The sequence below is a fragment of the Colias eurytheme genome, chromosome 17 (assembly GCF_061535395.1).
Source record: "Colias eurytheme isolate Ceu_HAF_F1 chromosome 17, ilColEury1 Martin Lab GWU primary, whole genome shotgun sequence".
NCBI lineage: Eukaryota > Metazoa > Arthropoda > Insecta > Lepidoptera > Pieridae > Colias > Colias eurytheme.
The window spans coordinates 7,483,115-7,500,022 of NC_142996.1; the positions used below are offsets into that span (position 1 = coordinate 7,483,115).

Consider the following 16,908-nt stretch of genomic DNA (forward strand, 5'->3'; position numbering starts at 1 on the left):
TATAATAGAACATGTCAACTTAAAACGTAATTTAATATGAAATATGTTTATTTCAAATAATATCTATTAATTAAAATGCAATATGGACTAAAATTACTTGTAACCATGTCGATGGAATTCAGTTAAAAAAAAATTGCATTTTAATTTTTATTTTCTTAAATCAAATCTGACAACTGTCAAAAGTTTACAAATGGCTGCTATGTGTTTGTCTTGTTTTGAGCAGTATTCTACGCGATTATTAAGTGAATTAAATCAAAATGTGTGCAATAAACAATGAAATACCAGCAACATAAGAGATCAAATATAGAAATTGTGTTATAAACTGACGCGTATCCCTTAGCAATAATGTCTGTCGACAAAGCTGCTGATATTAAAAGCAAGGAGATCGATAAAATCAAACGTCGTCATAAACCTGACGACACTGTTGTTGCAACAGGGTTATTTAATGGTAGTGAAGATACGGTTCGTTTTGCAAAAATGGAAAATCTAAGTGATAAGACTGGGAAGCCAACTGAATTATACCTTCAAGGGAACTCCCATCTCATATCAAGTACAACCAGTAGTTTGGCTGATACTCCTGGAGATTCTGGTGTGCAATGTTTGGACAGTGATAATTCAGAGGCAACAAGCCAAGCTCTTATGTCACATAGTTTAATTGGTGCTGAAGAGTTAGCCTGTGATAGTATATACGATGCTGCTCCTTCTGGCTCACAGGAAATGATAAAGAGCACCAACAGCAGTATCATGACTCGAAGTGACATAGATAATCAAAATATAGGTGCCCCAGATGATATTGTGCCTGAGCTCTTGGTTGAAACAAATAAAAAGCCTGTATATGAAAATTTACCAGATGTTGTTCTGAAAGCATTAGAAAGTGAGAAAGTGTGTACAGAGGAAGTAAAAAAGTCTGCATTAAGAACCAGTGAGCCAAAGAAATCACTATCAGAGGACATTGTGTACAGGAGGAGATGCAGGAAGAAGTCTCAAAGTGGACCAAGTTCACAAAAAAAGAGAGTATCTTTTCATGAAGACATATTGAACAATACCAAAACTGATAACATTCACATTGAGCGAGGTTTTATATCCTATGGCCCAGATAGTGCATATTGTGATAGGTTTAGACAGAAAAACAATGCAAGTGATAGGTTCTCATGGTGTGCTTCAGGAGACAGGTCTCCAAAGTATGCAGCAGATGTGGCACAGCAAACAATGTCAGATATCCTCACATATGGCGATTGCAAACAGGATAGAAGTGGAATCTTTGAATATTGCCAAGACTTTGGAAAACGCAATCAAGACAACAATGGTAATAAAGACAAAGACAATAACAATGAAACTAGGCCAAATGGAAAGTTGTATGGCTGTGATTCCAATAGTTCAGACTCAAATTTTAGTTGCGATTCTGAATCATCCAGCAGTGAATCTTCATCCTCCAATTCTAATAAAACTGAAGCTCCAGTAGGTAATAGAAAGTGTGAAAAAACTCAAAAATCACATTCATGTGATGAATTTGAAAACAATGGACATGTTGCCTTTATGAGAAAAACCTACTTTTCCGAAGCTGATATAGATCAATCTCATGATCGGAGGAAGAAACCTCTTGAAGTGCCCCAGAGTCCTATTACTGTGAAATCTGTTTTGAAAAAGAAACGATACATCACAACAAATATTGTTGAAGAAAGGAAACAAAACAGTAAAGTGTTAAACCTTTTGGATACCAATAATCTAATTGACTCTTTAAAAAATTTCTACAAAAATTTCAATTTCAATTTTGCCCCTGAAAAAGGATTGCCAGAAAATAGCTTTGAATTAAATAATGTAATTGAAGCATTACCATGTGATGTGAACAAAAATAAAAAGCTTTCCAAAAGTCTAGATTCTGGATTTCAAATTGATGATGAAGATGATTTTGTAGAGATAAATCTCAATTCTCAATGTTCAGATGTAGAAAAGCCAAAGGATATATTAACACCATCCAAAAATCCTGTGAAACATGAAAGAACACCAGAAGGCTCACCAAGGCATAAACTTACACTTAATATGCAAGCTCAAAATGACAAGAAATCTCACATTAAACCTGAAGCTTTACCGCCTCTAAGCAAATATGTTGTAAATTGTGAAAGTACAGTTTATGAACACAAAGGCGTATCATATAGTTATGTCCATGATACATTCCAAACAGCCTTTGAGGCACCAAAGGAATCCTTTGTGCCTATACCAGAATCTACACCAGTGAATGAATTAGTCAATAGTTCGAGTAGATCGGACTTCAATCAAAAACCGGATGGCGATTCTTCCAGCAGAACGTCTACGCCAAAACGACAATTCAATAAAAATGTCCAAGATGAAACTGAGCAAAAGAATGGTGTTTCGAAACATTTGTCGTCGCCGAAAAAACAAAATGTTAATAGATACAGCCGAAAATCCGCGTCAACCGTACAGAAAAATGACGAAACGCAGCAGGCAATTAGCGATAATTGTTCCAACACAGATAACTCGACCTTGAAGGGTGCGGATGATTTCAATGACGAATTTTTCGACAGCCCATCAAATCAAAAGTTGCAATCTAATAAGTCAGCTCTACTAAATAGATATTTAAAGAATGTGTGTCAGAGAAAAGACCTTGAATTGAAAATAAGGAACAATAAGTTTTATCAGACCAAGTTGCGGCTAGAAAAGCATTTTCCAAGTATTATATATCCGTTCAAAGACGCGTCGGAAACGTACCACATTTCCGCCGAACGGATGTCCCGTCTCATTGACAAGGAGGTGATAGAGAATAAAAGGCTTTCTGTTAGATTGCTGACGGCCGAGGAGCCCTCGTACTTCGACAGCTTCGAGGACAATGTCGCAATCGAATGTAACGAGAAACTCAGGCTGCAGATATTTTCACATCCCAATGAAACATTGAACAGGGTAGGAATTGACTACTTATTGCGTAAACCTTAACGGTCTTTCGTAATTCTTTAGAACGTACTTACTATCGCGTTAACCTTATACGGTGCGCGTATTTCCATATTCCGCTAAACTATAATGTATGCTTTCAGATGATGAAGGTGCAATCACCGTATAACATGGAAGACGGATCGTGGACCCCACTTCTTGTTTTCATAACGGACTACGCTCTCTACGTAGCAAGCGTTAAATCCGGCGGAACCGAATACGACATCTTATGCAGATTACCACATAACGAATTAGATGCGATAGCGGTAAGTGAGCAAAATGCTCGCCTATTATGACTTTTACTTTTTATTATCTCCGTTTACGAACTGCTGCACTTTGTTTATAGTCGAATCTTATATTAAATCGTAATTTTTTAAGTTTTCTAGTTTTAGAAAGAGCCAAAAAAATTACATTTTTTCATTTTAGTAATCAAGACATTTCCATTGTACTTATTCAATTTTAAATGAGTATTTTTTTTTTCTAATTTTAATTTCTACTAAATAACTCCATCGCACATTAGAAAGTAGGTCAAAACCAAATGGTAGATATGTAAAGTAAAAGTAAGTTTTACTTTGTATTTCATATTCTTTATTTTTCCATTTATTGTTGTTGAAAGATTCTGATATCAATGGACCAAAGGTTATAACATTACTTATATATTAATACAGGTCAGTCAATGTACTTTCATTGGAAAAATACATAAAAACATTAAAAGATAGTAGGACCATTATTAGTCATTATAAGAAACATTATTATTGCAAAGATCTTATTTAGCTTATATAATAGACAGTTATTTAGTATCATAAATTGCATATTATCTCATAAAAAATTATATGATCATTACAATATATAAATCAAATAGGTATGCATGCTACAAACAAAATTTGCAAGTAAATCGTTATTCGAATTTTGTGTCTAAAAATATTTTCGATCTCAAAAATGATGGATGGTTATTACTTGCAAGATTATGAAAATAGGAACGTTCTCTATCTCCAAGGGCTAACATTTAAAGCAATCCAACTGATTGTATCATGGAGGTACGAGTTACGATCAAAACCAGTAAATTAAGTAACATTTGTTTTTTCATCATATCATTTCTTGACCGGGAGTTAACTAAAACTATAGAAGGATTTGCCAAATGTGTTGCTAAGCGTATTTGCTAAAGCGCAAGGAAAGGTTAAATAGAAAACACGAAATAGGGCCAATAGGGCAGGACAACATCTGCTGGGGCAGCTATTATAGCAAAAAATAAAATTTATTTCGACATGTAGTAAATCTTCAAAGCTCTTCATTTCCATAATACATGTAATATCTACCTAGTAATATAACGGTCGGCATACTTTCCGACTGGCTTAATTACCCACATTGTTAGTTGTTACGCTTGGATTCTAATCCAACATGCATTACTTTGCATATTCCTTGCCTCATTAATCACTGTACTGATATCTTCTATATCATAATATCAGTTAGTATTAAGTTTCATGTAACCATTAGCCTTTTAAACTGTATTTATCTGGTGACTGATTTTTATGCTAACTGAACCATTACTTGGAAAACCATATTTAAATTTGCAATGATAATCCCGCGCCCGCCCTATTGTACATAACCGATTCCATAGTTAACTTATATTCAAATTCGCCAAATTAACCATAAAATATACTTAAACCAGTCGTATCCAAGAGGTGCGATAAACAAAGGCATTTAAAAGTTTCAGGTAAAGTGATGACTTAGCAAAAGCACCTTTGCCAAAAGACTGTAAAGGACTCCTTAATTGAGCTATTTGGAAGGTTGCCATAATTAAAAATAGTACTTAACCTGCTTAACCAACCTTTAACTAGACTCTGAAGTGACCGCGAAATGTGAACGTATTGTATAATTATGTGCTTATGGGCTTAACGATTTGAAGGAGAAATAAGAAGTAATTATCTTTGTAAAACGTTTTCTTTCAATCGTAATAGTATTAAAGAGTATTTCATACGAGTAATGCCCATTCTTGCGTTTCTAGAATAGATGAATGAAGTTTAAAACAAGGGCAACCATACGCGTGTCAAGTCTTTATAAATAACATCTGGAAGTTATTTATAGAGATCTGATGCATATATGGGTTTTATTTGAAATGAGTTGACCTCCTTTATAAGAGTTGGCAAAAATACTCACTAAAGTAAATGTGATAGCGAAAGCTCATAGATATATGCCGTAAATGAAAATATTTACTTCTGATATAAATAGCTTTAAACAGTTTGTTTATGAAAACACATTATAAAATTAGATACATTGAAATTGCGCATTAAATTTATGTACCTATCAAGTATATTAAAAAATACTTTTTTTGCAGTAACCTTATAATATATCATCCGGTCCAGACTTAGTTAAATATTCACAGATATACAATTAATTAAGTTTACTAAAAGTATAGTTCTAAGTCTAACCAAGTAGTTCTTATGAAGATTGTATATTGTATAAGCTTTTTATTATAAAATGATATGGTATAATTTTATGCGTCGTTTAAACGCATTTATACTCAGCATTATTCATCCATATATCCCTACATTAACAAGTGTCAACGACGGAAACACGCAACTGCTATTGCGCGACTTGTAAATGAAGTCGGTATACTAAAGAAATAATGAATAATAAGTAATGTGGTGACTCAGTTATACGGCTAGCCATTTCCAGAGATTCTATTTATGTGTCTTGCTCTTGAACAATTAGTTTAAGAATTTCAAGTATCTTCAAGCAGCAAAACATGGCAAAAGTTAGGAATACGTAATCTCCCAATTGGGTACCTTTTGATTGCTCTGGAGATTGTTTCAAAATGTGAATCTTAAAACAAAGATATTTAGGCTAGATTTAAATAAAAAGGCGGTTTTTTCCAATAGTTTATAGAATGAAATAAAATTTTCTCATAAGTTCCTTTAGAATAAATATTTTTGTATACTTGTTAGAGAAATACTTTTACAATTGTAGAGAATTGTGTAACAAGATTACTGGGATCTCGTACTTTGCGTAGCCTCCATCAATACTTGAAAGGCCATTGCTTCAGTGACGTCATTGTAGTAAATCTAGGAAGTTCAATGCCTAGGCCTGAATGATGTTCTGCCAGTGCCAAGAAAAGTGAATAAGAATAAACATCCTTGAGTTTGGCATCCTTTTAATATTGATTTTATTTTTGCAGAAAGGGGATGTTTTATGGTTTGGACTTTTGCCCAAAACTTCCGTTTTTTCATTTCGATTAAATATTTCATGTTACAAAATTTTAAATTTATGGGTTTTCTTCTCTTTTATTTCAAATAACATTTCACTTTGAAAATTGAAAGAATTTTACAGATAATAAATTTACATTGTTTTCAAATCCCCTACTTCGAAATTATGTTACCCCTATACTTAGTAACTGCTGATGTGCGATAGCAAAATAAGCTTACTATATCTCCATACATCCTGCAGATATTCTAATGAAATTTTGTACTGTTTGTTTCAAACAAACAAAAAAATATTCCCATAATAATGATTAATGGCATAACATTGTGTGTTAATACAAATGTTTACATAAAAAAATAATTTCCAGGTCGGTCCCGAGGCCCAATACATCCAAATAATCGACGTAGCTGGCAACATCGCCTGTTCGGTTGTCACGGGCGAGTCGACGCTCGGTGCGAGGCTAGCGTCATCACTGGAATGGAGCGCGCGAACGTCCCCGTTACGGATCCCCCGCCCACCCGCGATGTTGCCGTTTAATTGTCACCATTTGGCCTCAGCTGTGACAAGACAGAGGCATGAGAAACGGGTAAATTGACTGTTTAAAATTCTGTTTATTGTTTAAGAGCGAGCGCGCACGAGCAACTTTGTCTCCGCAACTATTTTGTCTCTCCCACCTATGGGCTAGTATGAAAGTGCGCGCACGTAGCGACGCAACTCCCCATACAAATTGATGGGAGAGACAAAATAGTTGCGGAGACAAAGTTGCTCGTGCGCGCTCGCTCTTACTTATAAACACTTTTACGATCACATACTTATCAATGATCATATTTATTTATTTATTTACACTTTATTGTGCTGGCATACAAATAAATCCTTAAAATTAAAACTTATAACTAGTCCAGCACAGAAGGCGGCCTTATCACTTAAGAGTGATCTCTTCCAGGCAACCTACTGTGTGGAGTAATAATGTGAAAAACTTATGTTTACTATAGTAGTGTTGAATCAACCTTTAGTTAAACATTGTAAGAGCTCATGGAAATACACTAACAACGTTCTTGAACAGGTTAAGCAAGTTCCATATTTAACGTAATATAACGCATTAGGAATGTAATAACTAATAAGTAAATTGTTAGAATTATTAAAAATAGGTAATAGGGTCAAATTAGAATACTTAAAAAATCTTAATAGTATACGAAATTGAAAGCAATCGCAAATACATTTTTATACAGTAGTAAGCAAAGATGACGTTGATTTCTCACAATAGTGCATACATTTCCGCATGATTGCGTGCGGCGCTGTGATTATACACAAAAACTTAAACTCAATTATCTGTTGCGTGTTTGTGTGTAAGCTAATGTTGATTGCTAGAAGTTTAGAGAGATTTAATGTGTCAGAATTTTGTTTGATTAATGGTATATTAATAATGGTACAAACTTGGGATTGATGTTCTAAAAAGTTCAAATCTATAGTACACATACAATATACATATCAGTATTAATAAATTTAGCTAATCATTTAGTTCTGAAATTATGTTTAGATCATATTTAAGTTCCGTCTTCCGTACATTTGCATGTTCCGGGAATTATGTTTATAAAAAGTACAAAGTTATTTTTTATTTGTAAGTATGATATCTGTACACGGATTTTTTGTAAATATATATCTCGGGTTTTTTGTAAATAAATGTCATCTATCGTCGTCGTTTAGAACCTAGTTATCATTTCAAATCTCAATAATAGTTGAACATAGGTATTTACAAAGCGAAGAATCTAGGATATATTTATAGAACCTATTTGAAAACCATATGCCTTAAAACAATTATTTATTTATTTATTTACTAGCTTTCAACATGCAGCTTCACCCACTTTGTAGAAAACTTAACAAATTATACAGGGTGTAATCGTTAAGTGTGCACAGGCGATTTTTCCGTAAGTATTACAGATAACAAAAAACTTTAAACTGATATCGAAAGTACTTAACCTAATGAGTAAAATGGCGGTAATAAATTTTTAAAAATAAATCGAGAAATATCAAAAAAATTATCTTTAAACCCTCCCATACATTAAGTATGAAATATGAATATCCCATATGTAACATTTAATATGAAAGATTTTAGCTTTCTTTTTCTTTTTTGGTTTTCTGCTTTAATTACTTCGCAAATTTGAAGTGGCTTTTTCCGGACATTTTCACGCATTTTCCGGATATTTTCCGGACATTTTCACGCATTTTCCGGATATTTTCCGGACATTTCCACGCTTCTCCCGGACATTTTCACGCATTTTCCGGACATTTTCACGCATTTTCCGGATATTTTCCGGACATTTTCACGCATTTGCTGGATATTTTCCAGGGATTTCCCAGGCATTTTCCACGGTTTTTCCGGAATTTTCCACGCATTTTCCGGATATTTTCCGGACATTTTCCGGTTATTTTCCGGACATTTTCACGCATTTTCCGGATATTTTCCGGACATTTTCACGGATTTTCCGGATATTTTCCAGGGATTTTCCAGGGATTTTCCAGGCATTTTCCACGGTTTTTCCGGAATTTTCCACGCATTTTCCAGACATTTTCCAGGTATTTTCCGGTTATTTTCCGGGAATCTCCCAGGCAATTTCCGGGGATTTTCCGAGCACTTTCCACGCTTCTCCCGGACATTTTCACGCATTTTCACGCATTTTCCGGATATTTTCCGGACATTTTCACGCATTTTCCAGGGATTTTCCAGGCAGGTTCCACGGGTTTTCCGGAAATTTCCACGCAATTTCCGGATATTTTCCAGACATTTCCCAGGCATTTTCCGGATATTTTCCAGACATTTTCCGGTTATTTCCCGGGGATTTTTCAGACATTTTTTAGACATTTACAGGCTATGTCAGGGAAATGTCCGGAAAATGCCTGGTAAATATCTGGAAAATACCCGGAAAATGCGTGAAAATGTACGGAAAATGCGTGGAAATGTCCGGAAAAACGTGGAAAATATCACTTCAAATTTGCGAAGTAATTAAAGCAGAAAACCAAAAAAAAGAAAAAGAAAGCTAAAATCTTTCATATTAAATGTATATGGGATATTCATATTTCATACTTAATGTATGGGAGGGTTTAAAGATAATTTTTTTGATATTTCTCGATTTATTTTTAAAAATTTATTACCGCCATTTTACTCATTAGGTTAAGTACTTTCGATATCAGTTTAAAGTTTTTTGTTATCTGTAATACTTACGGAAAAATCGCCTGTGCACACTTAACGATTACACCCTGTATATCTACTGAAGAACCACTATCTATTACAAAAACCTCATCAAAATCCGCTGTGTAATTTTTGAGGATTTAAGCACACAGCGGACAGACAGCAACAGTTGCTGTTTTATACAATGTAGTGATTTATAAACGACGCGGTTTGCGCAGTGGTAAAGTAACTGCCTACTGAGCCGACGGTCCCGGGTTCGATCCCCGATCAGGGTAAATATTTGTGTGATGAACTCAATTATTTGTTCTTGGGTCTGGGTGTTATCTATATATATATTTATTAAATATTATATTTATCGTCGCCTAGTACCCACAACACAAGCCTTAATTGAGTATTTGAATAATAAAAAAAAAATATTTTTTTAATGTATTTTAAAACTTTATTATTAATAATATTGATATTTCATGCAAAAAACTCCAATAAAATATTTTTCAATTAATTATAAGCAATTAAAAATTGATGAAATTTAAATTAAAGTCACGTGACTATAAACGCGCCATGACTGGTCACGATAGATGTGACGTCAAAATGTTATAGTTGTATACGTTTTTCTATCAACTGCAATGAGTGAAAACTAACATTATGACGTCACACGCGTTCGGGTGACGCTTCGGGAGTTGTCGGTGTGTTTTCGGTACTGGATTCAAAGACTAATTTTTATTTTGAAATAAATTTGAATTATTGCAAAAAAAATTTAAAAAAAATAGTTTTGTTATAAAACTAATATATAATCTTTCCATTTAGCACAAAACAAAATTTTATTCAAATTGTGTGATACTGTCCTATAATATTTATTTACTGATTTCCGCCCGCGGCTTCGCCCGCGTTTTCAAAGGAAAACCGCATAGTTCCCGTTCCCGTGGGATTTCCGGGATAAAACCTATCCTATGTGTTATTCTGATGTATAAGCTATATTGTGGTAAAGTTTCATTCAAATCCATTCAGAAGTTTTTACGTGAAAGAGTAACAAACATCCATACTTACAAACTTTCGCCTTTATAATAGTATTAAGATAAAAATAAATTGAATACATAACGCAGGTGCCGCCCATACTATTCTACGGGCGCGCGTGCTCGGGCGACGCGGAGGACCGGCTCGTGGACGCGCCCGGCGCCTTCGCCCCGCCGCTCGAGGGGTACCTCATGTGCCGCACCGACAGGGGACGGAGATTCGAGCCCTGCTACTTTTTGCTGCGGTGAGTCATTTGTATCTATAAATGTAGTGTAGTTGAAGTGAGATATTGCATATTTTTTTGTAAATTACATGTATTGCACGAAAATCTTATATATAAAATTCCCCTGTCACAATATTAGTTACCATAGTCCTCCAAAACGGCTGGACCGATTCTCATGAAATTTTGTGTGCATATCGGGTAGGTCTGAGAATCGGCTAACATCTATTTTTCATACCCCTAAATGATGAAGAGTAAGGCAGAACAACGTTTGCCGGGACAGCTAGTTTTATTATAAATGTTATATTTTATTCACACACAATAAGGACTTCAGAATGTATTATAGATAACATAAGATATGCATGAGTTAATGTTATTAATGAGTTAACGAGGTGCGTACTTATGGCTGGATGTAATAGGCTCTCTAAATAAACTATTTTTAGTTTAATACACACAGATTTTTGTGTAATAACAACAAATCTTTCAAAAGTAAAATATTCTGTGAGTCTCTATAAGATCTGTCAAACATTTTTTTTGCAAAATTAAATGAGTTCGATTTCATTTTGAACCCTTTTTATGATACAATTTACTCCAATAATACAACATATTATCATCATTATAACGTTACAACAATTATTACAGAGCGGGCGTACTCCACTGGGGGCCACATTCGCCCGACGGTACACCCCTACCAAATAACATAGCACTGAAATCCGTAGTGGGTGTACGGAGACACGTGGACGCGTCAAAACGGCCGCATTGCTTCGAAATAGCGCTAAATGATTCTAGTAGATTGCTATTGGCAGCTCCTGATGATCCAACTGCGTCCTCGTGGTTGCAGTCACTGTTGTTGCATGCGGCACAGGTATGATTTTTTTAAGATTTGTAAGATATTTTTCTATTTAAAACGATATTTTAAAAGTTGTTTGTTATTTTTAAATGTAATAATATATAATAATAGCAGTTGATGTGCATAGCAAAATTATAATTTTACCTATAAGACAAAGGGTTTCTAAAACACAAACTCGGGAGAAAAAGTGCTTTGTCATGTTTTATTTCTAATTAGAATATTACCGAACATAATGAGATGCTTTTTAGACGGAATAATTATCCATTAAAAATTTAAACTATTTATTTTCATATTTACAATATAAGAAGCTACTTCTATTTATAATATAGTTACTATATTCATTTACCTGTTCTCAATCACACATCATACAAAGGATTTTGCTCTCTTAACCTCGCACATGATGGTCCTTCGAGCCGGATCTAATCTAACCCAATCTATTTATAAATTATACTATTAAATGGTTAACCCAACCAATGCCATTTCCAGTCTCTAGAAGAAAAAGACGCACCAAAGAAAGCCGACCCGCGTACAGGGCCCCCACCAGCGTGCACAGTACTAGTGACGCCATACGAAGTGATCAGTTTACGAGATACATTGGATCTCGCGTTTGTGGCGGGAGCTGCTGCGTATCTGAAGGATAGAGGCTCGGAAGCGCTGCTTAAAGGTAACTTTTATATGTCTAGTTGTGTTTTATACATAATGACTGTAAACGCTAATATGATCAATTTATTTAGTCCGTCTTATTTTTGAGGTGTTTTTATGTACTTACTTGTGAATGTTGATTTTAGGTAGATATGGTAATTTTATAATTATTTTGATGATAGTTAAGTAGTTAAGTTGGTAGGGAAAGTACTAATATCATACTAAATAGAGATACTAAATGTTTATAGTAATTTTTTTTTGTTTTTGCGAAAAATATTGTCGATTTTCATCTTCCTTCCTATTATATTAAGATAATTTAAGGTAATAACTCACGTGACATAATTAATTTCAGAGTATATCGAAGAAATGAATGCAGATATCGAAATATTGGCGTGCGGCTCCATCAAGAATTTGACCGCCTTTAAAATACCGGACACTGATGAAAATTGGTGTTGTTTGGTAAATATTATTTTATTTAAATACATACATAAATTATTCAATAAAACATGTACCGTGAAAGTAAATTTTTATACATTTGTTAAATAATAAATATAAGTAAAATATATAGGTATACAATATGTAAATACAATACAAATTCTTCTTGAAAAATGATATATTTACAATGATATATTTACAATAATAAGTAAGGTGCATCTGATTATTATTTATTGATTGTTTAGATGTAAGCAAATAATTTTATTATTATATGTTTTATCCAGGAATGGAGTGTATGCGAAGCGCGCGAGCGAGGCGCGGGGCTCGCACTAGTGTTGTCGAGTAGTAATGAGCTCGAGAGGCTCATTGCTGCTGTGGAACGAGCGTACTGCGATCTTACGGTATGTACCTACGTGGTAATTATGTATATTTAATATAATAAATGTATTTATTATACACAAATTCTATGAAGAGAAGAATTTAATTTTATTATGTAACAGAAAATCTCAAAAAAACGAGTCTAAACATGATTGTACTATCAGAAAGTTTTTAAAGTTTTATTAGAAAGTTAAGGTTTCCCGAGTACTGTAGAATGTTTTTTTTTAATATATGTGATCGTTTTGAGTGTCTGTGTAATCGCTTTATGGGTTTCAATAATGGAATACTAATTATAAATATAAAATATTTTTTACAAAAGAAGTTGTAAGAGACCATTGATTTCAATGGTTCTTATCACTCTATCAATAAACATCGCGTCTTTTTAACTTACCCGAAACTGAAGACTTTATTTAAAAAAAAAATTGGTTGTCTGTAAAGGCGGTTTACTGACGATAGTTGAACGTGACAACGTCCGATTGTGCTTCTTTGTCGCTCGTTCCGCGCTCTCGCTCGAATTTCAAGCCTTACATGGAACGCCTCAGAGCGAGGTAACGCCGCATGAGTCATGTTTTTTCGTGCGTGCAGCCGGCTCTATCGAATTATAAGACGTTGTCACGTCAAAAACTTAAATAATAAAAATTAATTCAATTTGCAGAAACAAAACATAATTAACACCCTATTTTTTACAGAGTGAGCCTTTCCCGCTAAGTGTGGTAGAAGCGTCAAAGTCAGCGTGTAGTGCCGCGCATGCAAAATACGAAACCGCGTGGTCGCATATGTTACCGTCACATCAATAAACACTATAATAATTATCAAAAATACTCTATAAAACATAATAATTAGCTTCGCAAGATCCGAGTGAAGTAACAAATTGATGGACTTAAGGTATGTATCACAAGGTTTGAGTAAAATTAGAATTTTGAGTTGCAATAATTATCTACTAGAGTTGCTCTCAAGGTTAAATGTCACAAAGTAAAGTAAGGTGATTGAGATTTCAAAATTTTTGTTAAATTAAATAGTATAAGTACTATTTAATATTTATATTTTGAAACTCAATGTAACTTACAATTTTTTGTATTGTTTCTAAATAAACGATTTTTTTTAATTCAGTAAAAAAATGGTTGGCAAGATGCGAAACGACACAAATGATTGTCATTAATAATGTTACTCTAGTCGTGTCTAGAGAGTCGTGTAGAGAAACAATAAATAATTAGTAAACTCTCTATCTAAATTATCTAATAGAAAATTAACCATCTATATAACAATTTTAATTATATGTTATTTAAACTCAAACTCTTTGGTTATTGTGAGATACTTATGCCTTATAGGGTACTTAATATAAGCATTTACCCTTTTAATTTCACAAAAAATTCTTTAAATCAAATAATGTGACATATTTGATGCTTCACTCGGATATTTGCGAATAGGAATCATTAAAAGACGTTTAAGAACAATATACGTTAATAATACCTGTTTTCCTAATTAAGGATATAATCAATAAAAACGTCAAAATAAAAAGTTAATCAAAAAACTTTCTTAAAACATTTGTACATGTAAAAAGGATATGTTTCAAAATATGGTTAAAAACTGGAATTGTGAAAAATTTGAAATCTTATCATATGAATTTCAATTATATTTTAAAATTATATTAATAAAAACTTGTTATAATCATAAAACCTAAACTACACTCCATTGTTTTAGGAAGAAAACGGCGTAGGTGTTCGTTTTGTTACATTTTATATTTTGAAACATTCTCCTATCACATGGATGATATTGAACTGAATATTATTGAAAAGTAAAATTGATATTAGAAAATCTATAATATTGTTATGTCCTTTGGCGTTTCTTAAGCCAACTTTACTCAAATTGACATTAATAAACATTGTAATATATTCAATAATCGACGTTAATTGTATCACAATTAAGTGCAATATTGGATAAAGTTATGATTGTTTAACCACGGTCAGAGCACAATGTAGTATAGTTAATTAAATATGCTTTTGAGGTTATTAGTAGTCGATATATTATAATAGCGACGTACTTAGTGTTGCTGCGTAGGTACAAGTAATTACTTGCGAATGTATTTAGAAAATTATATCATCTTACTCTATAAAGAGGAAAAATGTTTCTTAAAATATATTCTCAAGTGTGAATGTCTGTCTCAACCCTGTTGAGAGACAACATTCACGTTTTGTATTATATCCGTTCTCTATTATACTTGAATTATTAAAGAGTATTCTTATTATAATGAAATCTTAATATCTCAGTAGTTTATGTAATCCCAAAGATAATAATGTGCTAAAATTATTTATTTTTGTAATTTGTTTTCGTGATATCGGATCTCTTTTCTCCAAGTGAGCGTATGGTATAATATGTAAACGTATAGACTGTTATTTTCCGAATACGCTGGTTCGTAACTGCTTAATTTTAGTATCCCCATTTGTATTTCGATGGAGTGGATTGAAGAGACTGATTTTTGTTGAGTTTTTTTACATAATGGGTGAATATTCGTACGTCGTAAATTATTTTAAAAATCTCATTATCTATCTTTTTAGCGAAAGGAGGCTAGAGGGAAAAAATTAAGACCAAAAGTTGTTACGACACTTTTTGTATTACTTTGTTAATAACTTATATTATTATTAATTTATTTCTTTGGCAACCTCCATAGTAAAAAATATGATAGATCGTGAAAATAAATAATTGAATGATAATAATTAATAATTGCTACCATTTGCTTCAGCATAATTGAAACTTCGTACGAATATTAACTAATTAGAACAGCACGTTAGTTATTCTGAAACTTGATTTTATGATTTGACTTTTATCAAATGAAATAATTTATGAATTATGAATGAAATCGTTTCAAGTTTTGCAGAATAAGATCGCTTTGTGTTGTGGCTGCGCTTTGTAGATATTTTGGTGAAATTTTACCATCGCGAAACCTTTTTTGGCTTTAGTTTTTAAAGCTATATTTAATGGATTCGTCGTTTTTAGATCTAAACTTTGCGTGTGAGAAATCGAATGGGGTAATATAGTCGCAAATTTCTCTTAATATTTTTATTTATTTATATATTTCATAATCATAGATCAAATATCAATGTATAATATCATTGTGCATGTTTCGGGGCTGAATTTTCAGCAATGTGATATTAATCTGTGTATAGGTAGGGTTTAGATAAAGTGCCTCGCGGATTCAATATTTAGTATATGTTTTTAATCTGTGACAATACGTTAAATTCGCTCCATATTATATTTTCATTATGGTAGCTGTGGGGCACTTGATTTTTATAATGTATTTATATAACTTGGTTCATTAAAAATGAAATTTTAAGTTACTGAAATTGAGAATTGCATAAAAAGACAAAACCAAACATTTTTGAGAAATTTTGTGAATATTGTTTAGTCTGTGCTATCTCTTGTTTGTAACTAATTTTCTATTTTTAATGAAACAAATTCATATGTAAAACGCAATATCTCAGTGATTCTATTCCAAATTATGATTATGTACTTTAAATTTAATTTACAAGGTGCACATTAATTTTTACTGCCTACAAATATAGTCAAATTAATATAAGTTATTATAAAATTTGTTTGTGTGTACGCTTGTATGTAATATTGTTACGCGACTGTGATTCGTGTTTACCATTAAGTTTTAATTGTTCTAAGCTTGGTTTTAGCTTATTTGGTGTTTATAAATGGTGATTGCAATATTTGTTGGCTGAGTTTGAAGTTTGATCAAAACTAATGATTTTGAGAAGAGAGGGAATTGCTATACAAACGCTTTTTATACTTTGATACATCGGTATTTGTTTAATCTAAAGATGTCCAAACAATTTTGTGCAAAAAATATGAACCTTTTTAACATTCATTTTTAAATGTTCTTGTAAAACTGTGCTATAATTATAAGCTTCTCGATGTCATCAGTTTTGGTATTATTCGAATTCGCATCGAAATTATTATTATTGGTGTCGAATTATTTGGAGTACTTTCAAACGCTTTTGTTAATATTATTTGAATCTTATTGGGACGTTATAAAAATAGCGA

At 32.8% G+C, this 16,908-nt stretch overlaps 1 protein-coding gene across 1 annotated transcript; it reads left to right on the forward strand.

Annotated features, from left to right (window-relative positions):
• Positions 1 to 181: 181 nt before the first annotated feature.
• On the forward strand, positions 182 to 13,881 carry prd1 (pleckstrin homology domain-containing protein pruning defect 1). The gene is made up of 9 exons (XM_090111923.1): positions 182 to 2,916; positions 3,048 to 3,209; positions 6,509 to 6,727; positions 10,429 to 10,583; positions 11,202 to 11,424; positions 11,896 to 12,073; positions 12,404 to 12,510; positions 12,771 to 12,887; positions 13,554 to 13,881. The coding sequence occupies exons 1-9, from the start codon at positions 346 to 348 to the stop codon at positions 13,659 to 13,661; spliced, it is 3,840 nt and encodes a 1,279-aa protein (XP_089968049.1). The 5' UTR covers positions 182 to 345; the 3' UTR covers positions 13,662 to 13,881.
• The last annotated feature ends 3,027 nt before the right edge of the window (positions 13,882 to 16,908 follow it).

Bases quoted from the DNA above. Each gene is read 5' to 3' on its own strand.
- prd1 (XM_090111923.1), top strand. From the start codon at position 346: ATGTCTGTCGACAAAGCTGCTGATATTAAAAGCAAGGAGATCGATAAA. The intron at 11,425-11,895 runs GTATGATTTTTT...TGCCATTTCCAG, and splicing joins TGTTGTTGCATGCGGCACAG to TCTCTAGAAGAAAAAGACGC. The intron at 12,074-12,403 runs GTAACTTTTATA...AATTAATTTCAG, and splicing joins CTCGGAAGCGCTGCTTAAAG to AGTATATCGAAGAAATGAAT.